This window comes from Balaenoptera acutorostrata, chromosome 17 (genome assembly GCF_949987535.1).
Source record: "Balaenoptera acutorostrata chromosome 17, mBalAcu1.1, whole genome shotgun sequence".
Lineage (NCBI taxonomy): Eukaryota > Metazoa > Chordata > Mammalia > Artiodactyla > Balaenopteridae > Balaenoptera > Balaenoptera acutorostrata.
The window spans coordinates 58,513,697-58,540,161 of NC_080080.1; the positions used below are offsets into that span (position 1 = coordinate 58,513,697).

The window sequence follows — 26,465 nt, forward strand, 5'->3', positions numbered from 1 at the left end:
CATGTTAGGGAAGTTTTCGATTATAATCTCTTCAAATATTTTCTCTGGTCCTTTCTCTCTCTCTTCTCCTTCTGGGACCCCTATAATGCGAATGTTGTTGCGTTTAATGTTGTCCCAGAGGTCTCTTAGGCTGTCTTCATTTCTTTTTATTCTTTTTTCTTTAGTCTGTTCCGCAGCAGTGAATTCCACCATTCTGTCTTCCAGGTCACTTATCCGTTCTTCTGCCTCAGTTATTCTGCTATTGATTCCTTCTAGTGTAGTTTTCATTTCAGTTATTGTATTGGTCATCTCTGTTTGTTTGTTCTTTAATTCTTCTAGGTCTTTGTTAATCATTTCTTGCATCTTCTCAATCTTTGCCTCCATTCTTATTCCGAGGTCCTGGATCATCTTCACTATCATTATTCTGAATTCTTTTTCTGGAAGGTTGCCTATCTCCACTTCATTTAGTTGTTTTTCTGGGGTTTTTTCTTGTTCCTTCATCTGGTACATAGCCCTCTGCCTTTTCATCTTCTCTGTCTTTCTGTAACTGTGGTTTTTGGTCCACAGGCTGCAGGATTGTAGTTTTTCTTGCTTCTGTTGTCTGCCCTCTGGTGGTTGAGGCTATCTAAGAGGCTTGATGGGAGGCTCTGGTGGTGGGTAGAGCTGACTGTTGCTGTGGCGGTCAGAGCTCAGTAAAACCTTAATCCACTTGACTGTTGATGGGTGGGGCTGGGTTCCCTCCCTGTTGCGTCTCACTGTGGCTTCTCCTCTGTCCTTGGACGTGGGGTGTCCTCCTTGGTGAAGTCCAGGGTCTTCCTGTCAATGATTGTCCAGCAGCCAGTTGTGATTCTGGTGCTCTCGCAAGAGGGAGTGAGAGCACGTCCTTCTACTCCGCCATCTTGGTTAATCCCTGGAACTTATTATTTAATAATGTTTTTGCTGCCATTCCAGAGTTCACAGATGGGTCTGCGAGCCTTGGTGAATACAGGAGAATGAGCCCAGACACTGCGAACACGTCAATTCTGCAAAGATAGGCCAACATCTTTTTAGGACCAATAAAAAAAGAAAAAAAGAAAAATTCATGTGAATGATTTATTTAATAGCTGAATTTTTGAGAAATTGTTTTCCACACGAGGAACTGAATGCATTACCAGGTCTAATGAGCTGAGGGAGAGCGAGCAGAAGAAAACTGCAGAAGTTCTTCAGATCTGCTTTCTGTGCTGCCCCCTGCCAACCCTCAGCCACTGCTGACCGCCACTGCTTAATGCCAGTTTGTCCCAAAACCCCTCAAGAATTTACTTTAAGCAAGGTTTCATGCTGGATGTTGGAAACAGATGCCAGACTGAGTCGTGGTGCACAGGGGCAGGAGCGGGCACAAGCAACCCAGACGACACAGCGGGGCACCTGGCACGGCTGGGCAGGTGCCAGCAGGCTTCCTGGGAGCGGGACGGAGCTGCTGATGGGAGGGTGAGGAGAAGCAGGCCAGGTGGAAAGGGGAGGAAGCTTGTTCCAAAGGCAGAGGGCGTAGCTTTTGCACAGGTATGGAGAGGAAGGTGTGTCTTCTTGTGGAGAATTGCTACGAGTGGGGAGCTGCCCTGCAGGGCACCTGCGCTGAAATGGGGGCAAGATGGGGAGACCCCGCTAGAGAGGGCCACATGCTTCCTGCACTGGGGTTTGAATCTTATCCCGAAGGCTGTGGGAACCTCCCAAGGACGTATGTCTCCACATCGCCACTGCTGTCCGCAAGCTGTTACCTCCTCAACTCTCTTGTAAACCTCCTGCTGCCCCTCCACCTCTCCCCTTCCTTGACTCTCCAGACATCCTGGTCATTCACCCTTTATTAAAAGCTTGAGGGCTTCCCTGGTGGCGCAGTGGTTGAGAATCTGCCTGCCAATGCAGGGGACACGGGTTCGAGCCCTGGTCTGGGAAGATCCCACATGCCGCGGAGCAACTGGGCCTGTGAGCCGCAATTACTGAGCCTGCGCGTCTGGAGCCTGTGCTTTGCAACGGGAGAGGCCGCGATAGTGAGAGGCCCGCGCACCGCGATGAAGAGTGGCCCCCACTTGCCGCAACTAGAGAAAGCCCTCGCACAGAAACGAAGACTCAACACAGCCAAAAATAAAAATATATTAACTAATTAAAAGAAAAAAAAAAAAGCTTGAGCCACCTACTCACAGCTTTCCTCTCCAGGATGACATGAGTGACCCTTACATATGTGGCCTCACCGTTCATGATGCAGTGACCTCCACCCCTACCCCGCCTCTGCCCTCTTCTCCTGCGGCTGAGCCTTGGCCCTGCCATCTCCCAGGATCTCTCTCTCTCTGGAGTTCCATCTCTGGTATTCCCGTCCTGCTCAGAACCTCCTGTTCTTCCAGCTCTTTCTCTCTTTTGCTCCCACTACACTTGTGTTCAGACCTCATTAAGATCTCTGGTTTCTCTCCATTTGCTCTCCCATCTTTTGGTCCCCTCCAGCCTTCACTCACTTCCTAAGCCAGCCAAGATCGCACGGCACTCTCTCCAAATGCAGTTTTACCAGAACCTCCCACTTTCTCGCACACCTCTTCGTTGTTGCCCCAGGAAAAGCCAGCGGCTGCTCCCATGTATCCCTGCTCCAGCTCTCAGCCCCACCCCCCACCCGCCTCCAGTCACCATCATGAGAGGATCAAGGTTTCCAACCTCAGCAGAGCCTTCCTTGCTGCCTGTCTTTGGGTGTCCCGTTCAGTTTTCTCTCCCGTTACCCGTAACAGCGATGCCAAACCTTCAGCCCTCCAGGGTCCCCTCCCCCACTCCCCACGGAGAAACATGTCTGCTTCTGAGGAAGGGATTAAAGCAGAAACCTCCAAAAAGAGACATTGTCAAGTGTCTGAGCCCTACGCCTACGCATGTGCCTACGCCCAGGCCACCTCTGTTCTCGCCGTTCCAGTTATAGGGGACCAATGCTCCTCCTTCTGTGTAAGGTGAATTCCACCTGAGCCCGGGACCCCGCTCTGTGCAGCCTCAGTGAAGACCTCGTCCACTTACTGTCCATCCTCTCCTGCATCTTCATCCTCTCCGTGCCACTGGCTCTTTCCTGTCAGCGTTTCAATGTACTAGAGTCCCATTCATTTGAAGAAAAAGCAAACAGACAAAGACCCTCTAACTTCCTCCAGGAAATGCAGTCTTCTTTCCATCACGGCCAAGCTTCTTTAAAAAGTCGATTACGATCCCTGCCTCCAATTTCTCACCTCCTAGTAACCATTCACTCCTCAACCCACAGCAATGCCACTTCCTTTCCTGCTGAAGTTTCTGCTACTTCCCGGCTGCTAGTTCCAGGGGGCCCGCTGGTCCTGATGGGCTTGGTCTCCACCTCCTTTGATGCTGTGAGCCTGTCCCTCCTTGAGAGTCTCTTGTCTTTTGTGTTCTCCAACCGCTGTCCTCATTCCTGTTCTACCCCCGTCCATTCCTGCTCAGTGTCCCTGAGCGCAGGTGGGAAGAAACCCGTAAGCATGTTAGTGGACTGAGAAAAAGCAAGTGGGCACAGGAGAAGGAGCAGGATGAAGATGGCACGGGTGGAGGCATGGCTTCAAGCAGGAAAAGCAACACTTGAACCACCTGTGAGGCTGAGGAAAGGAGGCGAAGAAGCAAAGTGTGAGAGAGGTCATGCCTGGAGGCCTCAATTTTCTCCAAAATGTAGGAGGTTAGAGTATCTGCTGTTTACTAAAAACACTAATTCAAAACGATCCATGAAGCCCAGTGTTCATAGCAGCATTATTTACAGTAGCCGAGATATGGGAGCAACCTAAGGGACCATCAAGAGATGAATGGATAGAGAAGATGTGGTACACATATACGACGGAATATACTCAGCCATAAAAAAGAATGAAATTTTGCCATTCGCAGCAACATGGATGGACTTGGAGGGCATTATGCTAAGTGAAATAAATCAGACAGAGAAAGGCAAATACTATATGATATCATTTATATGTAGAATCTAAAAAATATAACAAACTAGTGAATATAACTGAAAAAAAAGAGCAGACTCAGATATGGAGAACAAACTAGTGATTACCAGCAGGGAGGGGGGAGGGGCAATATACAGGTGTGGGAGTGGGAGGTACAAACTATTGGGTGTAAGATAGTCTCAAGGATGTATTATAGAACATGGGGAATATAGACAATATTTTGTAATAACTGTAAATGGAGTGTAACCTTTAAAAATTATATAAAACTTTTTAAACAGTGTAGTATTAGCAGAAAAAAGAGTATCTGCTATATGGGTTTGCAGGAGTTGAACCTTGAAGAGAGAGGTAAAGGTAGAGGATAATCCTGGGTGTAGATGGAGCATGTGCTGACCAAGGACAGATGAAGGGCCTGTCGAGGAAAAGCGCAGGTGGGATCTATGCTGAGGCTGGACCCACTCAGCAGCGTCTCTGGTGGTTTCCATCAGCGCTTGGCTGCCCCAGCGAGGAAGTAAAAAGCAGCCAAGGAGGATCCCACCAGGGTTTGGTTCTTCTGGGCCAGTGAAGCAAAAGGCTAGAAAGGCCAGGGATTCCAGGATGCTGATGAAAGACGCGTTCAGGGCATCAACTAGTGAATCCAACCGTAGGGAAGAGGTAGACAGCGGCAAGCTGGTAACCTGGGGGAAATCGGAAGAAGCAAGAGACCGGCTGTCTCTGTGGGCAGAAGAGCAGGTGCGGTGGCAGTAAGGCAGTGTGAGCTAGAGAACAGGGGGGTGTGAGGCTGGGGGAGAGAAATGACAAACTGTGGCCCAAATCCAGGTTTGTGTTCTTGTTTTTAATTTGTATTGTGGAAGTTTCAAATATACATAGAAGTAGAGCGAATGGTCTAATGAATCCCTCAATACCCATCTCATAGCCTCAACAGGTACTAACATTTTGCCCATCTTATATCACTTTTGGGGATGGGGGAGAAGGCGGCTGTAGTATATTAAAGCAAATCCTAGTATCCGTGTTATTTCACCTATAAATACTTCAGTAGGTATAATTCAGGTTTTTAACCTGAGAAAAGTTCACTGAATAAGAGTTTGGATAAAGGATAATGATAATAATAATTATTATTTACTGAGTGTTTAGTATATGTCAGGTATTTTACATAAGTTATTTAATTCTTCCAAAACCCTGTGAGGTCAGTATTATTATCATTCCCATTTTATACATGAGGAACGAAGCTGCACAAAGCTACGAGATTTGCCTAAAATCACTCAGCTAGTAAATGGAGTTTCTGGGGATTAAACCTCCGTCTATCTGACTGCAGTGTCTTTCCCTCAAGTTCAGCACTCTGCTGAATGTTTTGGGGGCTAAGGGGCCAGAAGTTAGGATAGTGGGTGCTTTCAATAGATCTCCTAGGATAGTAATTCCAGGCAAGGTAAAAATAATGGCTATAATTTATGTGCCAAAATATTCGATGACTATTAGGCGAGAGAGGTGCTGATACTGGAAAGGCTGGTGATGGCTAAAATAGGAAGAGGGAGAGAGAACTGCACAGCTGAGCCTCAGAAACCCAGGAGTTTTTGCATGAGGGTGAAGAGGGATGGTCTCCTAGGGGGCAGGTCAAAAGCCAGCATCCTCTCTTGACATCAGTGGGGGGGGGGGGGGTGACAGGAAAAGTAACCCCAACGGAAGAGAGGAGTAACTTCAGAGGAGAGCCCACGTACAGCACAGGGGAGAGGGGGCGGGATCATCGACAATGGGGTGCGGGGCCCAGGGTGCAGAGTGACAAGGGCCGAGAGAGAAATCGGTGGTGGGAGGGCCCAAGAGGAGCAGAGCGGCAAGTGGGGGAAAGAGGGACAGGACTGGATGCCGTCTTTTCAGGCAAAGTGAAATGGACATCAAAGCAGTTGCCTAGTTCCGCATACTCAACGTGCAGTCCGTGGACCAGTGCCGGTCTGCACTCCGTTACCAGCCCGCAGTGAGCTGGGTACAGAAATTGAGAGGAAGCAGCAGTTTGGAAATGTTCATTGAAATTTAACATGGCCACATCTTCCATGGCCCATTTTTTCCCTGTATTTTACAAAAGTATTGATCCATGACAGATTAGAAATTTCTTAAAAATGATCCTTCCCCACAGGTCATTTCAGAAGTACTGGCCTATGTTGCCTTACCTATTATGACGTGTTTGCTCTAATTTTCCCGTCTTGTTTAATCAAGGCCACTGGACCCTTTAGTGCACTGAAGGCAGCTTCTCTAATCTTCCCTATAGTCTTAAAGGAAACAACAGCTGAAATGAAATTGGAGGAGTTAACACTGACCACTTTTGCTACAAGATCCCTTTAGAAAGAAAATGAAGTTTTCGTGCTTAATCACGTTTAACAGTTACTGAATCCAGTTTTCCAAACTCTCAGGAAAAGCTTTCCCAGAATTCCAAGATTGGGGGTGTCACTGTGGCCTTTCTAGGGAAAGAGACTTTATTTTCAGACTTTATTCCTTGTTCGAAGATTACCACAAGTTTTAAAAGTAATTGAACTCGGTCTAGACAGCAGATTTTGGTAGTTGCTAAGGAACTGGATTGGTGCTAGTCTAAGAGATGTATTCTTCATTTTTATTTCCGTTTATTACTACCACGCTTTAATTGCAGATAAATGTCTTTTATGGCTCCCTCGGGTGTAAAACACTTCTCTCTTAGCTGGTGGGTTAGCCAGGGGAGACCGTGTTTGTATGCACCCTGCGAACAGATGGCAATCAGGCATGAAGTGTTATCAAAAGAAGAAAAACGCTTCTTGTGGCGTGAACAATAGCTGGGCTTCTCAGCGCAGGCCACAGCCGAGCGCTCGGGGCCAGACCGGCAGCGCCCACCCAGGCGGGAGACCCCGGGCCCGGGCCCGTGTCCCCTGATGCTGCACACACCCCCCAACTGCCTCTTCATGTCACAGGTGTTGTCATTCTGCAACCTGCTGCCACGGTCACCAGGCAATCAATTCTTCCGGTAAAAGATCGGTTGTCAAACCCCAGAAACTCATTTTCCGCATGGCAGCCAGACTGAGCTTTTTGAAAAGCAAATCTGATAGCATCACCCCAAGCTGACCTGACCTCTCCCAACCCCACCCCACTTGAAACAATTCAGTGCTTTCCAGGGCCTTTAAGATAAGGGCCTTACAGGACTTCACAGGCCCCACCTGTGCAAGGCATACCCCGCTCGGCCTTGTCATTCCTTTGACGGCAGCCTGGCCTGCACTCTCGCACTGCCTAGCCCGGAGCTCGTCCACGGCCTCAGCGAGGCGACACCAGTGCCCCTTGCAGTCCCCCTGAGCCGGGAGTTCTCCCCTTAGCCAGGAGCACCGAATCCATCCACTCCTTCCTGACATTTGTCACGTCTGTAAGTTTACATTTATTTGTGTGTATCCCATGAAAGTCTGGTTCTCCAACAGACTAGAGCTCCAGAGGGCAGAGACTCTGCCGAGTTTTCTTGAGACTGTATTTCCAGGAACTAAAGGAGCTCTGAGCACACAGCTACTACTGCAGGAGTGAGTGTTGAAAGCAGAAAGTTTTTCAGAATTAAATCCAAATGGGCACTCAAGGCTTTGGCAACTTGTGGACCATCCTCAAGAGCCATGACGTCATGAGCTGTATCCTTGCCAAGGCACCAACGCAAAGCTCTAGCGAGGGACCCAGCAGCTTCTCCTCCCCGTGCCAGTTGCCACCTCTTACTCTTGTGAAGTTTGTGTCTTTATGAAAAATAACACCACCACCACAAGCCACCCCACCCTACCCCCGCAAGAAAAGAAAAGTAACAACCGCTAGTGCTGGTGCTGAATAAGAAGAGCAAGTGAAATAACCTAACACTTTCCTCTTTCCTGTGGGGTGTGCTATGGGCGTGTTCATGAACTTGAAGGTTAGTAATAGCTAACATCCACGGAACCCTTACTGTAGTGAGGCTGTGTGCTTGTGCTTGCATACGTTTTCTCATTTAACCTTCTCAACAGATCTATTTTTATCTTCCTCTTTCTAATAAAGAAACAGAGACTCTGAGATGTTAAGTAATTTACCCAAGGTCACACAGCTAGTAATGGCAGAGTGGATTTGAAGCCACATGATCTAACTCATTCCAAAGTCTGTGCTCTTCACCATTACCTTTACCGCCTCTCCCAGAGAGGCCCAGGACACCTCCTTAGCAGATATGTAGGGAGTCTGTCCTCAAAGACTAAATGCTATCTGTTCATCGAGCAACAGATGTCTCTTAGTCTATTACTTTGGGTTTGAATTACGGTTTAACTAAAAATAGTTAAACCCCTTCTTTGACCCTTTTCTAAAATACAGATTGATCATCTATCTCTCCCCCAGGTTCCTGAAGTTTCAATGGCTTCCCTCTGCTTACAAGAATATGACAAACCACTTAGCCTGGCACATGAGGCCCCATGAACTGGCCCAGGCTCTGTGTCCTCGTCTCCCATCCTTCAAATAGGACTCCTAAGTGGATTACAGGACAAGGACTTGCCTAATTCCTTGCCTGAAATGTGATTCTCCCTTCTTGAAATCCTATTCATCCATCGAAGCCAGGTCAACCTGAGGGACAAATCACATATAGAGTAACAGTGAATATTACTATTTTTTAAAAATAATTCTAAATGTTATTAAGTCCCATAATACTCAACTAAGTCTGAGAGAAAAGATTAATTGAAAAAGGTCTCAACCTTTTGTTAACATGTGATTAGTAAGGTTTTCAACAGTAGATTCCAATTCAATTTCAAATTAGGAGAGAATATGTAATATCACCTCCAGTGGTTTTTTTTCCAGCCTCAACAACTCTAAATCTACCAGAAGGCCTTTGTAGCGATTCTCTCAAAGTGTAACAGATTCTACTTTGTATATCATCTATTTGTGTTTAATTATAAGGATTTGAATTTACAGCACCAATGAATCAGTAATTAGATAGTACTGTACCAAAAGAAATTAAAGATAAAAACAAAAACACAACTCAGCACAAGGCCATATCATCCGGTAATATTTCATGTAACATGATAAAAATACTTCCTGAGAAATACAGATTAATTGAATCATTAGCAATGTATTCCTTTGATTTGTTGTTGTTAGTAAACTCCAATGCCAATGGGAAACTTAAAGGTAATCCAAATTCAGAAACACTCTGATTATACTAATGTTTATTCCCCTTTTTACTTTTCATCAGAAATCTGCTCTATGACAGGCAATAATTATTTTGAAACGTCAGCTTTTGGAAATGCGAAATAAAAATGCGTATTTTGTAATGATACATGCTCTATTGATCTCCATATTTAAAGAACACACAAATCAGCTTTTGAGTTAATTATCAGTGAGACCTCTAAAACAAAATGTGCGTGTTAGATGGGAAAAATCAAAAAAGCTACAGAGCAGATTGAGGAAGGAAAAATGAAGGTCCCTGAAACCAAGAGGGGAAAACCATGACTGTATAGCAGGTCCCATTAGGGATCGGGGCAGGTGTCAAGGGGACCTTCTCCCTACAAAGTGATGCCATTTCCCTGTGCCAGGCTCATGGGCCTCTTTTCCAGGTTCTTACACCTTTTGTTAACAAAAGAGAAGGAGAAGACTGACAGTGGGAAAGAGAAGTCAGCAGCTCCTGTAATTCAGTCTTTGAAGAGATGGCAGCGCAGCCTGTTCAGGTGCGCCCCCCGCCGGCCTGGAGTGATCCTTACAGCTGGGCTCTGGGCCGGCAGCCGGTCAGAGGAGCCCCACCATCTACAGAACAGTCTCTGTAGCAAGCCTTTCTCCTTCAGGGCCCCCAAGTAACTCAGTCCCCCTGTGACCATGACTACATGGGAAGGTTGAGCCATAAAACGCTCAAAGTTACCTTACGATGCTTTACGTTCTTTCCCTGGTGCTGTTCAGGAGCCCTCATTTCTGGGGTGGGGGGGAAATGACATCACTTTTACTCCCAAGTACAAGGATCTTATAAATTGTGAATACTGTAAAATCTTTTAATGGTATGCCAAATGAGTGAGTAGTTTCTTCCCTAAGTGTATGAAATTGTCTTGAAAACTTCTGTGCAATGAATTTCATTGTGTGCTCTCAAGCTCGCTTTCTAGAAGTATTTTTCTCTGAAACAAGTAATTTGTCTTTTGATGGATCAATTGGCCAAGAGAGAGCATAAGGTACTTTGAGAAGAACTATAGAAGAAAATTTCAAAGATTCCCATCTTTGGTACCTTAGATTGAAAGAGTATGCTTTGCTTAGTAATTCAGCACCATGGTGAACATCAGAGAGCCAAATTGTAATCATTTTTGTAACTCCCTGTTGAAATTAATCCAACCCACCTAAACTGGGAACCATTTGATTTTTCTCCAATTCAGGAATCTCTTTTCCCATTGTTGTTGTGAAGCAATGCCATAAAGTTTCTCTAAGGGTTCATTGCTTTTACAAATTGTACAGCACACCTGTGAATGAAAGCCACATTTGTCAAAGTGTCAATTCCTTTGTCGATATGCCTCATTAATCCTCTGGTGCTTCTTCAACTGTTCCCTTATTCGAAATGTTCATCTCTCAGGAGGTGGTACAATTTATCTGATGTCAAGGTACTGCATACATTTTTGCCTCTCGATATTAACTTCTTTACTGAAATCAAGCTGGCTCCGGTTCACGGTGATCATTATCTGATGAACCTTTATTCGGGGTTAACTGGCCAAGATTAATGAACCAGAATAACTTCTTCATTTCAGTGGCTCTTCACTTTAACCACATGGTAACTAACCCCTGGCCTAGCCTTCCTTTAGTAGAGTGTTGTATAGCAGAGCACTGGAGTTTATACACCCTTAACTGCGTTCTCCTCCACTCTCTCCATCTCGGTAAATGGCTCTAGTTAATGCTCAAGCCAAACAGCTGGGCGCCTGCCCTTCTGCTCACCCCGCACACCAAGTACAGCAGCCAGTCCTGCCAGACCACCTGCTGCTGCCCCCAACCTGGTCCATGCCACTGTTTCCTCTTGTCTGGACTCCTAGCAATCATGTCCTAACTGGCCTCCCTGCTTCTATTCTGCCTTCCCTAAAATCCGTTCTCCATATAGCAGCTCGGGTCATGAACTTAAAAATATTAATCATTTTATGTCACTAGACCTGTTTCAAGCCTTCTAGGGACTTCCTGTTGCACCTGGAATAAAACTGAAACACCTTCCATGGCCACACGACCCCACAAGACCAGCTTGGCACCACTCTCCCCTTCTCACGCCAGTGGGTCTCTCTTGAAATATCCGGTGCTGATTCCTGCTGCCTCGCCTTCACACAGCTGTCTCTGCTGCTTGGGGTCCATTTCCCCTTCCCCTCCTCCTTCACACTTCATTCGCCTCAGACATCACCTTCTCGGAGAACCTTTCCTGACCCCAATAAGTGCAGCTCCCCACAGCCATCGTCATGTCAAACTGTCTGTGCCCTACATAGCACTTGTCACTATCAGAAATTATTCTGTTCCTTTTTGGTTGTTTACTGATCATTGTGTCTCTTCCCACCAGCCTTGTGTGTTGTTTACCATGCATCACCTATGCCTAGAAGTGCCTAGCCCAGTACTGTACTCTCAGTAAGCACCTGTTAGATGAATGACCAGTGAATGAAACCATCACTTCCTAATGCTGTAGGATTTTTTTAATAAATCAGATTTTTAAAATTAAACATTTTTTTTTTGCCACGCCGCGCAGCATGTGGGATCTTAGTTCCCTGACCAGGGATTGCACCTGCGCCCCCTTGCGGTGGAAGCGCAGCGTCTTAACCACGGGACCGCCACGGAAGTCCCCTAATACTATATGATTTTGACTTCTGGACTTCGGCTTCCTTACCTGTACAGTAAAACTAACAAAACACTGGATTTTCATTGCAACAAGCTAAAGGAGTAAATGTGTGTGGTAGCATGTGGTCCTTGGCATGGTAGGTGCAGAATGAGCACAGTTAACAATGCCCCTCCCTGTTTTCCAGGAAATCCTCAGAGGAACTGGACATGGACAAGGTGACAGCAGCGATGGTACTGACTAGCTTGTCCACCAGCCCTTTGGTTCGGAGCCCTCCTGTGCGGCAGAACGGTGAGGCTGGGGTACGGGGCACAGGGAGGACCCTCTGACACCGAGAGCAGAGCTTCTCTTTGAGGGGTCTCATTCCTGCCACACACAGTGAACAACTAACGCTCACCCATCAGCAGGAAGTGAGGAGAAATGCCGAAGAAGTGGACCCCAGAGCTATCAGCCTCCTCCTCATCATCCCAAAGACCCCACTGCATCTCATTCATACCTCCATCCTTTCACTACACATTTATTGATCCCCATCACCTTTCCAGAACACGTCTTTGAGAACTTGTGTTCCTTTTTTCTCCAGGTAAATGGAGATTGGTCTAATGAAGTTACTTCCCCAGCTTTTTTTTTCTGTTTGGTTGGAGAGGGAGTTGGATCAAAGAGCTCTGAAGATTAAATATTTTGAAAAAGCATTATCCTAGGCTTCTTAATCTATTCTTTCATTCAGTATATATTTATTAGGTACCATAATAGATGATTTGAATACATCACTGAAACAGTGTCCATACTCTCAGGTAGTGTACAGTCTCTTTGGGGGGAACAGGGGAAAGACTATCACAGCTGTATTAATGGCTAGCATTTATTGAGCACTTACTATGTGCCAAGTGCTAAGCTTGCTTTATCTCATGTAATTCTCACAACAATTCTGTGAGATGTTATCACTGTTTTACAGATGAGTGAACTGAGGCACTTGGGGATTAATTAACTTGTAAAGAGCAGAGCTGAAATTCTATTCTATCTTCCTGATTCCAGATCTTCTTAGTCATGATATAATATTGACTTGTATAATTCAATATGATAAATCAGGAGGGCAGTAGGAGATGAAGTTGGAGAGCCTGGCAGGAAATCAGGGGGCCATGTATGCCTGGTTATGAGTTTGGACATTAATCTGAGGCTATAGGAGAGCTATTAAATGATTTAGACACTGGAAAGTTATAATTGGATTTACAGGCCAAACAAAAAATAAACCAAAAAAACACATGTGGGTGTCCTGAATCTTGGTGGTCACAGTGTGGATGCATATAGGGCATAACTGAGAAATGTGAAAAAGGCGGAATCAACAGGAGTTGGTGATGGACATAGAGGATGAAGGAGGGGGAGTGATAAGGGTGACTTCTGTGAAGTTGCTGTGCTTCAGCAAGGAAGCCCATTCCCTGAGATGCGGAACAAAGGCAGAGGAAGACATCTATTAGTGAATGTTTGGAGCAAGAAGTGGGGTTGCTGAAGAAGATGATAGGTCCAGCTTGTAACACGTTTATTGGGGAGTACCTGAGGATAATCCAAGAGGCAGCATCTGATGGGGATCTGGGTGCAGCCTGGGGGAGAGGTCTGGGCTGATGTGGAATTGGAAGGCAACATTTTGAAGCCATGAGCATAGATGAAATGACCCTGAGAGAGTTGTAGAGAAGTGGAGGGCAAATAGAAGGTGGCTAAGAGGGAAGTGGTGAGCCTTTTCATCATGGAAGGAAAAGAACCCAGGAAGAGGCGGAGGGAGGGGTAACTGGGGAAGCAGAGATTAGGAGAGTGTGACTTCATGAAAGTCAAGGAAAAAGCTTGTTTCAGGGAGTGACATCTGATGCTTCAGAAGGTCAAGCATGGAAAGGACTCAATTCTGCCTCAAGAAGAATTTGGTGGCTTTGGCAAGAGCATTCACAGTGGATGGCCCATGGAGCAGAAGCCATATTGCACTTCAGTGAATGTACTGCACTGAGACTGCTGAATGGAACTTAACAGCCAGGGAAAACCTTCTCCCAAAAGCCAGCCTAGTCAATGATGAGCTAGAGCCAGGGTTCACCCATAATCTGGTTGTAAGCAGGAGGTGTTAAAATGAACTTGTGGAACATCCACTGAATCTTCACCAAAACTTACTCCAGTCCATTTGTAAGTGGGAAGAATGGTCAAGATACTGGGAATTCAGATCAATACCAGAAATCAGGAGTGCCCACCGTCATGATTCACCTCAAGCTGGGGTGATGTCACCTCCTCACACAGAGTAGACACCGTGCTCTTGAGATGAGCATGATTTCCCCTGATGTCCCTCTCAGCTTGGCAAAGCTGCTAAAGAAAGATGATAGGAAAAGCAAAACTGAAGTCATCCTCAAAGCCTATTCTAGGAAAAAGGAATTACAGAATTTCACGGAATCCTCAGGGGAAAACAGTAATTTTGATGTAATTGTTCTTTTTACCATTGAATATTTTTAATTTGAGAACATTTTTAATATTCCTTTGTATTGAAATGTTAGAATCAAAATAAACCTTTTGCTTCTTCAATACAAACTTTTCTTAGCATAGTTATAAAGAAAGTGTTCATTATGACTTAAAAAATAACTATCCAAATAGTAATCCCAAATTTCTGATATCTCTCATTTATTCTGCAAAGGGGAGGAAATTCTTAAAAAGGGAAAGCAATTTATGATAATGAAGGCTTTTTTTTTAGAAATAAAAATTATCTCCAGAATGATTGTATATCAGTGAATTTTGGGAAACTGTTGTGATCCTTTACTGTGCTGGAAAAGGATCATTTTGTTAGGATGTGGGTTGGCAAAGAGGGTGAGATTCAGCAAAATGCCTGTCTGCATTTTTAGCAAACACATGTTTAAGATAAGGAGACACTGCTCTCTAAAAAATACTATGAATTGGTTCTGACTTTTTTCTGAAAAAAATTCTGAAAAATATATTTCTAGATTCCATTGTCCTTCTGATTAAATAGTGTTTGTTTTTTAAATATTTATTTGGCTGCATCGGGTCTTAGTTGTGACACTTGTGATCTTCAGTTCAGCATGCGGGATATTTCTTTGCAGTGCATGGGCGCAGTAGTTGTGGCACGCAGGCTCTCTAGTTGTGGTGCGTGGGCTCCAGAGCACATGGACTCAGTAGTTGCAGCGCGTGGGCTAGTTGCCCCACGGCATGTGGGATCTTAGTTCCCCAACCAGGGATTGAACCCCCGAGTCCCTTGCATTGGAAGGCCGATTCTTAACCACTGGACCACCAGAGAGTTCCCTAAATAGTGTTTCTAAAGGAAATGTCATTCACAGGTAAACAAACAAATTAACTTTTGGCATTGGCATGAAGCAGTGTAACCACACTGTAACAATTGTTGGTTCTCAAAATAATTTCAGTTCCTCATACTTAACATGATTACAGATCTTGCACTATGAACTTGTTTTATTTACAAGTGCATGCTGTGATATATTTATAAGCCTCCTGGGCCTGCCACGTGAGTTTGTCACACCAGGTAGTATTACCTAAGGCCTTACACTGGGCTCCTCTTGAAGTCATGTTGTATTGAATGGAGCTTTCTTATTTATTAGAGGCAACTCGGGTCCAGGGAGTATATCAGTCTCTGTGTAGACTACAGGAACTGAGATGCTGATTTGGTTTTGTTGCTGCTGTCAAGGTGTGAGCCTGCATAAATGACCATGTAATTCTGTTAGAGCCTGGCTTTAATGAGATGGTCAACTTACTTCTGCTATTGAACTTAAAACTTCATTCATCTAACTGAACTTTTTGCTTGACATAGTTGTGGAATATTCTGGAAGCCTATAATTAGGTGAAGGTAGTTGAGAAATTTTTCCATGAATGCTAGTCTGCTATTTGTCTTCACTTCATTACTAATTACACAGATGTTAACAGCATTTTTTTAATGAGTCACTTTGGGATTTTTTTCCTCCTTGTAGTTAAAATATAGTTTTAATATATTCAAAATGTGCATTAATATGGAGAAGATATTATCCAAAAAGAAAGTCTAACTTATACAAATGCTAATTAAGATTGGGCATTTTGAAACGTAAAGCAAATCTTCTGTGATTAAAAGAGCCCCCTGAAGACATTCAAACTGGGCAAAGATCTCTCTATATTAGCAAGCATTTCATCATGTTTTCCCCCACAAGTGGAAAGGTAAAATTCAACACCAATCTTATCAGTAATTATTACCAATAACTTCTTTTACGATCTCAGCTTTGCCAGAGAGAAGGGAGGACGCTCATTACACAGGGCCTGCATGTCCTGAAGGAGAAAGAAGGCCAACTGGTATACCAGGGTTTGGGGCCCTGGCCCGTCCAAGTTATGTACTAATCATGGTGAAATGGCAAATCACTTCAATTCCTGGTGACTCAGGGTCCTTGTCTGTAAAAGGGGCATGATAATCCTTACCCTGAAAGATATTGTGAGAATGCATGAGATTGTGTGAATAAGCTTTGTAAGATGTAAAACACAAAACCAAATGTAAGGCACAATTATTTCTTATAAAAAGCAGGATGGTAAATGGCTTTAGGTAACTAATCAGAAATTCGTTCTCTTAGGTTCTTAAATCTTAGACTAACTCTTTCTATAAATGTATTCCAAGAATCACAGTCCTGTAAGAAATTCCTTTTAAAGTGTTCAAATACGGAGGTGTGGGGTGTGGGGAAATACCGCAAGCGACTTCTCCCTTAGGGATACAGTCCATAAACGCCGGGCTTCCCAAACTTAGGGAACCAGAACATCTTTTTTTTCCCTCGTTTTTATGTAATCTCCACTCTCATCCGAAAGAACTAGTGTTGCACAAAGCAACACCCATCAGAAAACTCTTAGAGAAACCTGTTATCGTGTGGCTAAAATAAATGTTTATAAACTATAATGCGGCTTTTTTTTGGTAAGTATAAATAGAGTAAAACGTACATGCGCAGCTGCTGCAAATTGCCAAGTGGGCTGCAGGTGCCTTCACCGGCATGGAATCCGGGCCCCCGTTTCCCCTCTGACCCATGCCTGGGCTCCCCGGGGTCCGGGACTGGGTACTGACGCTGTGCTTGTGTGAACGGACAGAGGGCCTGAGCGGATCGTGGAAGGAGGGAGGCGGCGTGCCTTCCAGCACGAGCAGCAGCGGCTACTGGAGCTGGAGCGCCCCCAGCGATCAGTCCAACCCGTCCACGCCGTCGCCGCCGCTGTCCGCCGACAGCTTCAAGCCCTTCCGCAGCCCCGCGCCCCCGGACGACGGCATCGACGAGGCGGAGGCCAGCAACCTTCTCTTTGACGAGCCCATTCCCAGGAAACGAAAGGTTGGTTTCGGGTTTCAGTTGCGGGACGGTGCTTTCCCTCCGCCTTCTAAGGGCGGGTTTGATCCTGGGGTGGTGATTCTGGTACTTCTCCAACCCACGCCCCTTTTGATCGACAGGAGCAACCTCTGTTCCCCTCTAATGTTCTTTGAAGTTTCAAAATAAATTAAGGGTCGTGGCTAAAGACAAATAGAAACGACTAAAACATTAATATGTTTCTTCCAAGGACGCATTCCCCCCATCCCATCCCCATCCTCTCCCCTGGTTGTAAGTTGCTGCACTGGTTAAGAGTTAACATCAGATAACCTGGGACTTACCAGTATTTGGAAGTCAGAAAATTGGACTTCAGGCTTGGTTTGGTAATTAACTTACTCTCTTCCTGGTACTTAACTTCATCTGTAAAATGAAATTAATATGTTTTTCTCTTTTCTGCTTCACTGAGCCCTGAAGCGTTGTTGGAAAGAATATTTTGCGTCTTATTTTTATAAAACCAGGTGTGAAATATACATGAAAGCTAACATATAAACGTATGTCGTATATAAGTAATATACTCCAAATTATACATTTATTAAATTAGAAGTGAAAAAGGAGGTCTAATTAATTGATTTAATAAATTAATTGATTACACTTTTATTTAGTCCTCACAGCAGTCCTGTACGGTAAGTATTATTTTCCTATCTTGATAGGAGGAGATTGAGGACCAGGGAGAGTATACATTTAACTCTCTCCTGTCCTGCAGGTTAGGAAGGGCCAGGTCTGCCTGAAGCGAAAACTCATATTCTTTCAAACCAGGTCTGCCTGAAGCGAAAACTCATATTCTTTTCATTCTCTTCACATACATTTAAATCATTATGTTCACTCACGATTTTAAAAAGCATTTCTGTTTCATTGAATAAAGAAATTCTACTGCTCTATCTAGAAAACATTTTAACATTATTTTTAAAATCTCCATGTAAATATGAAACTGTTATTATATATTAGTCTTTTAATTTGCAATTGGCAGCTTCATTATTAATGACTATTCACAAACAAAAATCCAAAGAAAACCCTGAGGACTGCAGTGCAACCTTTTTTTCCCCCCAGTTCATTTCAAAGAGAAAAACAAAGAGATGGCACTGATCCAACACCGTCCCTCCCTGCGTCTCTCTTAGCATCACGCAGCATGTGTAGCAGGGGCGGTGGTATACGCACTCTCTCTGCCCAGAGAACAGGGCATTAATGTAGTCTGCTATCCTTCCCGGAGGCAGTGGCATGAAGAGTTGCAGTTTCACACTCCAATCCATTGGGCAGGGGGCCTGGAGTTGTTCCGGCATCCCGTGGGTCCCCAGAGACACTGCGTCTTCGCTTGACTAGACGGGGAGAGAGGCTCGCACTTTTATCAGTGGGAACCCATAGACAAGACGGCTGCGTGGACCTGGAGTCTTGTTCTGTTGCTTCAGGCTGCACAGACTTTCTCTCTGGGGCCTTCAGAGTGTGTGGCCTTGGCTCTCATCAAGCGTGGCCCAGCCTTGTGGCAAGGGCTCACAGCACAGGGAACCCCCAATGCTTGTAAGGTGTGCTGCTGAAGGCCCATCACAGCCTTTCCTTTCTACTCTAGCCACGAGCCAAAATTCATACTCTTGCATCGCAATTAGGTTGCATTAGTCAGACTCGTAGGTAAGGTCTATAGGCTTCAACTCAATTAGGGGATAGTCAAGTCACCGAGGGAAAAGAAAAAAAAAAAATCATTACCTGTGGCATTTATTTGAAGGGCACAGACCCACTCTGCAGGAGTCGGGATAGTAGGGATGCATGAACGAGTGAAAACCAAGTTCCTCCTTCTTTCTTTATGACCTCCCCCTGGATTTCCCCCTGGGTAATACCAACAGGATGAAGCTCGTAGTCCCTAATTTTTTTTTTAATTTATTTTTTATTTTTGGCTGCGTTGGGTCTTCGTTGCTGCATGCGGGCTTTCTCTAGTTGCGGTGAGCGGGGGCTACTCTTCATTGCAGTGCGCGGGCTTCTCACTGCAGTGGCTTCTCTTGTTGCGGAGCTCAGGCTCTAGGCACGCGGGCTCTAGAGCACAGGCTCTGTAGTTGCGGCGCTTGGGCTTAGGTGCTCCGTGGCATGTGGGATCTTCCTGGACCAGGGCTCGAACCCGTGTCCCCTGTATTGGCAGGTGGATTCTTAACCACTGCGCCACCAGGGAAGCCCCTCGTAGTCCCTAATTTTTAACGAGAGGATTTTACATAGACCAAGTTGTTGCTTTTCTTTTTTTTTATACAGCAGGTTCTTATTAGTCATCAATTTTATACACAGCAGTGTATACATGTCAATCCCAATCGCCCAATTCATCACACCTGTCCCCCCCCACCCCCCGCCGCTTTAGTCGTTGCCGTTTGAACTTAATGGTACTTTGAATAGTGAGAGTAACAGGAAAGTAGGATGGTTGCAATTCATTTTTTTTAATGTATTAAGTGAACCAATATTTATTGAGCACCCAGCAAGCACAGTGCTCAATGCCCTGAGATTAAGGCGTAGCCCCTTCCTTCAAGGTTGAAAGTTGGGTGGGTGGGCACTGACGTGTAAAGAGGCAGTAATAATTATGAGTGATAAATGCTGTGCTCACGATGTGGCAGAAACACAGTAACTGTAATGCAGCTATTTTAGAGTTTTAAAAATCATATTTCAAAAGATTTCTGAGAAGTAATTGTCTAATCCATTAGGCAGTATGTTCTAGTTGGTGAAACTTTCTGAATTCATTTTATTTTCCTCTTCATTCCCTCAGATTCATAATATCCATTTGAGACCACGGGCAGTTGTGATGGTCACGTATCCTGTGGGGATTGTTTGAGAACCTTCTAGATCAGTATTTTCCAAACTGCAGGTCTCAATCCACTAGTGGGTTGTGAATCGGTTTAATGAGCTGTGAACAGCACATTAATGAATAGGACAGAATAGGGTGCAATGTACATAATCAGGATAAGTACTGTTTCTTGATGCTTTGGTTTCAGTTGTACACTTACATGTCTACTGTATAAAATGTATCTCTTACTGTGGCTCCTGGTCAAAAAAGTTTGGAAGCCCCGGTTCCTTATTATAAAGAGGGAACATGATAAGTGGTAAATGAAGGAGCCCTGATCGGAAATCAAAAGATCCACATTCTCAACTCAACTTTGCTACCCTGAGAACTTAGGGAAAACACTTCATCCCTCTGATCATCAGCTTCTTAATCTGTCAAACAGGCAAACAGGCATTATCAAACCTCTCTGGAGACAATCATGTAGATTAAGTGTGACCAGCCATAAGTAGAAAGGGCTTACAAGCCCCAAAACCCCATGTACTGGAATGTAGCAACTTTGTAATGGACATTTTAGGACCCCAAAACAAAGGGGCAGGAGGCATACCCTATACTGATTATGAAGCAATGACCCTGATTGTCCTCCTCATTATGGAAACTCCTTATCGCTTTTCCTCACTGTCACCTCGTACGTGATCCCTGTTCCACCTGTGTAAAGAGGAAGAGAGATTCATTGCCTAGACAAGGCGTTATCGCCTACTCTCAGTAGTAAGCAAGAAACAATTGCTGACAGTAACTACATTTGCATGTTTTGTTACAGTTTACAAAATGCTTTTAAGTGCAGCATGTCATTGAATCATCACAAAAATCCTTGGCCTAGTCCTATCCCTATTGTGCAGAAGAGAGTCTCACTGAGGTTATGTGAATTGCCCAAAATCCTGTAGTTTATAATGTGTTAGAAATAAGATCAGTTTCGCTGAAAGAGCAAAGATGAAACTCTTGAGGCAAATTAATTGAAGGAATCCACATTTCCCTCTGCCGCCCAGAAGAAAACAACATGGAAAGAAAACAGACCCAGCTACAGCCAACATTACATGGCAGGGCGGGAGCGGGGTGCAAAGGGTTTGCAAAGAAATTGAAGACAGAGAGAGGAACTCCAGGCTGTCTGATGGGGGCGCGACTTCCCGCAGGAAACGCCCATCGCTCTTAACAGGCCCTTCAGCCAAGGTACGTGGGGTGCGAGGAAGGGAAATGAAAGGCTTCTTTCTCCCTGCTCTGGAGATCGGCCAGTCAACTGCGTCAAGCCCCGCTGTAGAAGATTTTTTCCTCTGGAATTTCAGACTGACTGTACTTCGAGGCTGCTCGGAGAAAAGCTTGGTAGTAAGAACCAGGATTCTGGGACTACGGTGAAGGTGCAGTTCCCATCATGACCACAAGGTGGTGCAATGGCCCTAAATACAGCCGCTCCAGGCCTCTGGGAGAAAACAATTCTCTGGAAGGCCAAGAGTTAACCACCGTTCCTGACGACCTCTAGAAAATCAAGAGGGGCTGATAGCTAACTACTAATGTGCTTCTTTCCATGTCAGATTCCTAGTTCAGTCGGATTTTGGATTTGTCCATTGCTAAACAGGATAAAACAGTTCGGGCTCTGGAATTAGCACCCCAGCTGCGGTACTCCTGTGCCCTTAGCAAATCACTTGACCTCTCTAAGCCTCAGTTTCCTCATCTGTACAATATGGAGAATGATAGCACCGTATTGATCAAGTTGTTGTGAGGATTATGTGAGCAGTAAATGCTGGCTGCTAATATTTCGCTTTCCTGTTTTACCCATTTGACAACAGACCGAATGGAATTTGAGAACCGTGGGTGTGGAGAGAGAAGGCTGCCTGCCTCCGTCCTCCATCCTGACCCATCCTGACCAGGTCAGGGCCGCTGCAGCCCCTCGGCCACCTCAGCCACCTTGGGCTTATTTAGGGTTAATGGAAGAGGCCAGACTACGTCAGGTGAGGGGTGAAGGAAGCAATGACAGTGTCAGAAATCAGGGCCCTGCGAGGAAATCTGACTCAAGACTCTGCATTTCAGAACATCAGCACAAATCAAAGGCAATCACGAAATTCCAGCCTTCATCATTTTCATTTATTTCACAGGTGTCTTGACCATGAACCACTTTACCTGTGGACTAGAGAGAATCTCAAGTCAGAGAAAAAACAGCTCAGTTCACATAAGCTGCTTCGGTCATAGTTGTACAGTAGTAAACAGTAAACAGTAGAATTAATCGTTTGTTCCATTCTACGTGTTCAATCTTTCAGAATCAGAAAGCAGTGAATCGCTTTAAATTGTGAATGACTGCTCCGGAAAGAAAACAGACCCTCAAGGCCCTCACGAATACGCCTGTTGCCAGTCTCTGCGCGGACTTAATTCCTAACCCACTAATTTTGAGCAGAGAAGTGCCTTCTGTAAGAAGAACTGCTGCTCCAGAAATAGACCCATCTGTTAGAACTGCTGGGGAGGGCGGTGCTAAGAAAAGCAGCTCAGGGTCACACTGTACAGGTTTCACGGTGATGACACAGCATTGCCAGCCAGAGCCAGGGAGCTGATTGACCTCAGGGAGGATCAGGGTAAAGCAGAGAGATCTAGGCAATTTAATGACAGCATCTTAGAACAGTCTGCCAGGCAGTGTGTGGTCCAGGAGCTCGAAGAACTTCAGAAGTCATTGAGCCCAGGCTCAACCTTTCCAAGTTATAGGACAGCTTGATCATGTCTGGAAATGTACAGATATCTCCAAATGTGAGATGCACTTTTAGAAATCACTGATCGAGAAAATATATAATGAATAGGGATTTCTATTAATTCAGGAATGCTTTTGTTGTGATTTTAGAAATCATTTTAAATCTACTCTATATTTAGGTATCATTTCCACATGATAAAATGAGCCCGCTTTAAATGTATAGTTCAGTGAGTTTTGACTAATGTCTCCACCTGAGTAACCACCACTCTGATCCAGGCCAGCATTCCTTGTGTCCTCTGCAGTCAGATGCCACCCCCCACCCCAGACACGCAGCCACTGCCCTGACTTCTGTCACTAGAGATTAATTTTGCCTGTTGAAAATGGAATCATACAGTGTGCACTTTTTGGTGTGCAAAATACCAAATGTTGGCAACAGGAACTCTCATTCGTTGCTCTTGAGAATGTAAAATGACACAACCACTTTGTAAAGCGGTTCGGCACTTTCTTATAAAGGTAAATATATATTCACCATATGACCCAGTAATTCCACTCTTAAGATATTTAGCTAAGAGATAAGAAAGCATGTCCACAAAAACACTTGTAGACAAATTTCATAACAGTTTTATTCATCGCCACCCCAAACTGGAAACCTGTGATACGTTATAAAATGGAATACTACACCACAATAAAAGGCAACTAATGACTGAAATAAGAAACAGTGGGTGAATCTCAAAAAAAATTATGCTAAGGTATAGAAGCCAGATACAAGGGGATACATTCTGTATTATTCCCTTTACAAAAATCTTTTTGTTATTTTTAAATTTTATTACCACAGAATCTATAAATGACACATACAGGTGAGAGATGTTTAATCCCTGCTTGGTATACATTGGAATTTACCTACACACCTCACAGATCCAAAATCACTAATCTTGTTCAGTCCTCTTGTTTTACGAATAAAGAAAGTCCCAAGGTGGTGAGGTGACATGTATAAGGCTGCTCTCCCAGTAAAGAAAAGAATTGGAATCCCTACAACTTCTAACAGTTAAGGCAACTTTGACGTTAACTCCAGGCAGCTGTCTGGTAAACTGGTCATGTGATGCTCAAAGTCATGCTTATGTACCTTCTGGAATATAGCTGTAATTGAACTTATCCCTGGACGTGTCGTATAATACTCCAAAATCCAGCTGTGTTTGCACTCTTGGAACTGAAGGTGACCTTCAGCAGTCATCTTGTCAGTCCTGTGTACCAGTCTGGGTTCTATCAGGAAAATAGAAACTACTCCGTGTACCCTAAGTATGAAATAATTCAAAACCAGCATGGAAGTTTGCCATGGAAAGGGAAGCAGAGAGAAGATGAAGAAGGAAGCCTTGGCCAAAGATCTTTCTTGGCCAAAGGAGGAAACCTATAGCCCCAAAGCAGTCAGTATGAGAGACATTCTGGAAGCTGCTGCAAAAGTGATGAATCCCCAGGAAGTTCTTTCCAACCATCGTAGCCCACAAGGCCAAAGTTGGGTGATTCTAAAGAGCTTTCCTGGGTGCTGCTGTGAATGTCCCATTGGGCATGGGGGAGATTCCGTGAGTCTGCTTGTAGCTGCCAGGAGCTTCAGCTTAATCAGGCAAATGTGTGGGGGACCCTAGCACGCTGTGGTTCCCAACCGACAGCGACCTCTCTCTACCTCGGACATCCCAGCTTTGTGAACATCTGTTCGAGCTGAGAGGAGAAGCCAGGACTGAAGCGCAGATGGGCACGTTCAGCCTTGGAGGCTGCAACTCCACCGGCAGCTTTGCCTGGTTTGGCCTCTTTGGGCAAGCTTGGATCCATGTGGCAATCTGGGTGTTTATTTAGCTATTTTTTTCCTGTTCTCCTCCTCCCATGGCTGGCTTTCCTTTAGCATAACAGTGAGTAGTCTGTAGACAAAGGATTTGTCTCCATTGGATGTAGTCAGGGGACTTTGAAAAGTACTTAACCACCATTGAAGGGGCCTCTGGTTCAACACGAGAACATTCTACACCTAGGTAGAGAGAAGTCACTTGATTTCATTAAAGTTGAGGTGCTCATGCTAGTATACTTTTATTCTCCAAAAAATAATCAAGCAAGTGTTATAGGGTGACTTTCATTTTAAATTTAAAATAGGGTAATTTTTGTGTTTGGAAATTAATGTAAAAATAAGATACCCTTTCCCAATATTTCTACCATGCAATTATTTGTATTACATACCCTCCCAAATATATAATGTTGTTTATATTCTTTTATAACCTACTTTTTCCCCATTTCAATCAAGGTCCTGGGGGAAGCTGGTGGTGTTCTCAAGTGGGGTAATTGAGAAGAGTTTAATGAAGAGGCTCTTTATAAAGGTATAGATAGGGCTAGAAGGAATCAGAAGGGATGGTGTGGTACCCCACGAGCAAAAGAGAAAAGCAAGGAGGAAGCAAAGTTGATCATTTTTCTTCATTTCCATTACCTAATTTTCTTTGGGCAACAGATTTCTTTGGAGCCCTTAGCAGGGGCCCAAAAAAGTATGGGCGTAATTGAGGAGATGACACACAAACACTTGCAACTGGTAGGTCTCCAAATTCCAAGGGATTTAGAGAGGATATTGGTCAGCTTCATTGTATTTTGGGGATTCGATACCTCTATACCAACTATTTCCTCCTAACTAAGGAAAGGAGTTATACCAATGACATTTATTTTTCTATAATCAGTGCCAAGCTTTACTAATCAATTCAAGAAGCAAATGCTTGACATATTATTGCAAGGACTAGGAACAGAATGTTATACATAATACTTGTTACGGCACAAAAACACCACTGTGATTGTCATTTCCTAAAACAATCAGCAGTTTGACCCTTTACAAAATTCCTAAGATGTAGAATGAATTTGGCTCTATATGTTGTGTAATACTATTATATTAATTTCAAAAGACTTCATCTAACTGACTAATTGGTAGGAATCATCAAGTGATACTGGACAAGTCACATATCCCTTCTTAAAGCACTTTCTTCTCTTTGTGCTGGTAATACCACACTGTCTGGATTACTACTACTTTCCCCACTCTCTCTCTCTCTCTCTGGCTTCTCTTTCTCAATCTCCTACATGAAATATTGGATGCTGCAGTATCCTGGGCCTTCTAATCATCTCTAGCTGCATTTTTTTCCCTAGATGATCTCATCCAGATCTGTTTTAAGAAATCCTTCAGCTCCTGACTCCAAATGTATATCTCTAGCCCTGACTTCCCCTCAGTTCCAGGCTCATAGATCCGTGGTCCTACTTGCCACCTCCTCTTGATCACTAACAGGTATCTCAAAATAAGCATATCCCAAACAGAACCACAACTCACAAAGCTATAGAAGTCATCTTTAACACCGCCCCTTTTAACATTCCTCATACTCAGCCCCACAGCAAGTACTGTTTGATCTGCCTCAAAAATGGATCTTTTTTTTTTTTTAATTTTTATTGGAGTAGAGTTGATTTACAATGTTGTGTTAGTTTCAGGTGTACAGCAAAGTGAATCAGTTATACGTATACATATATCCACTCTTTTTTAGATTCTTTTCCCATATAGACCATTACAGAGCACCAAAATGGATCTTGAATGTGTCTACTTTTCTCCATTCTCACTGCCCAAACCTTCTTCAAGCCGCCCTCTTCTCTGACCTGTGGGAGCATCACACTGGTGACCTTATTGTTCTCTCCCCAGAATAGAGTGATGTGATGTTTTCTTAAAGCCTAAATCATATAATGGCGTTCCCCTCCTTAAACCCCTTCAGCAGCTTCTTTATTTTAGAATAAAATCCAAATTCCTTACCTTCACCTACAAGACCCTGCATGATCCGGCCCTCCTTGCCTCTCCACATTATTTCAAACAGATCACACCCTCTCTCCTTTCCCTCTAAATTCACTGTCCTTTCTGGCCCTACAATATGTCAAGCTCTTCCCCATCTTCACACCTTTGCATTAACTCTTCCCT

The 26,465-nt window shown here is 44.3% G+C and overlaps 1 protein-coding gene across 2 annotated transcripts in view; it reads left to right on the top strand.

Moving 5' to 3' along the window:
- The window catches only part of ZNF704 (zinc finger protein 704), a 249,524-nt gene that overhangs the window by 190,236 nt on the left and 32,823 nt on the right, over positions 1 to 26,465 (top strand). For both annotated transcript variants that reach the window (XM_057532049.1, XM_057532048.1), the window contains exons 3-4: positions 11,867 to 11,970; positions 16,759 to 16,991. In XM_057532049.1, coding sequence (XP_057388032.1) covers positions 11,867 to 11,970; positions 16,759 to 16,991 — 337 coding nt within the window. The remainder of the gene's footprint in view (positions 1 to 11,866; positions 11,971 to 16,758; positions 16,992 to 26,465) is intronic.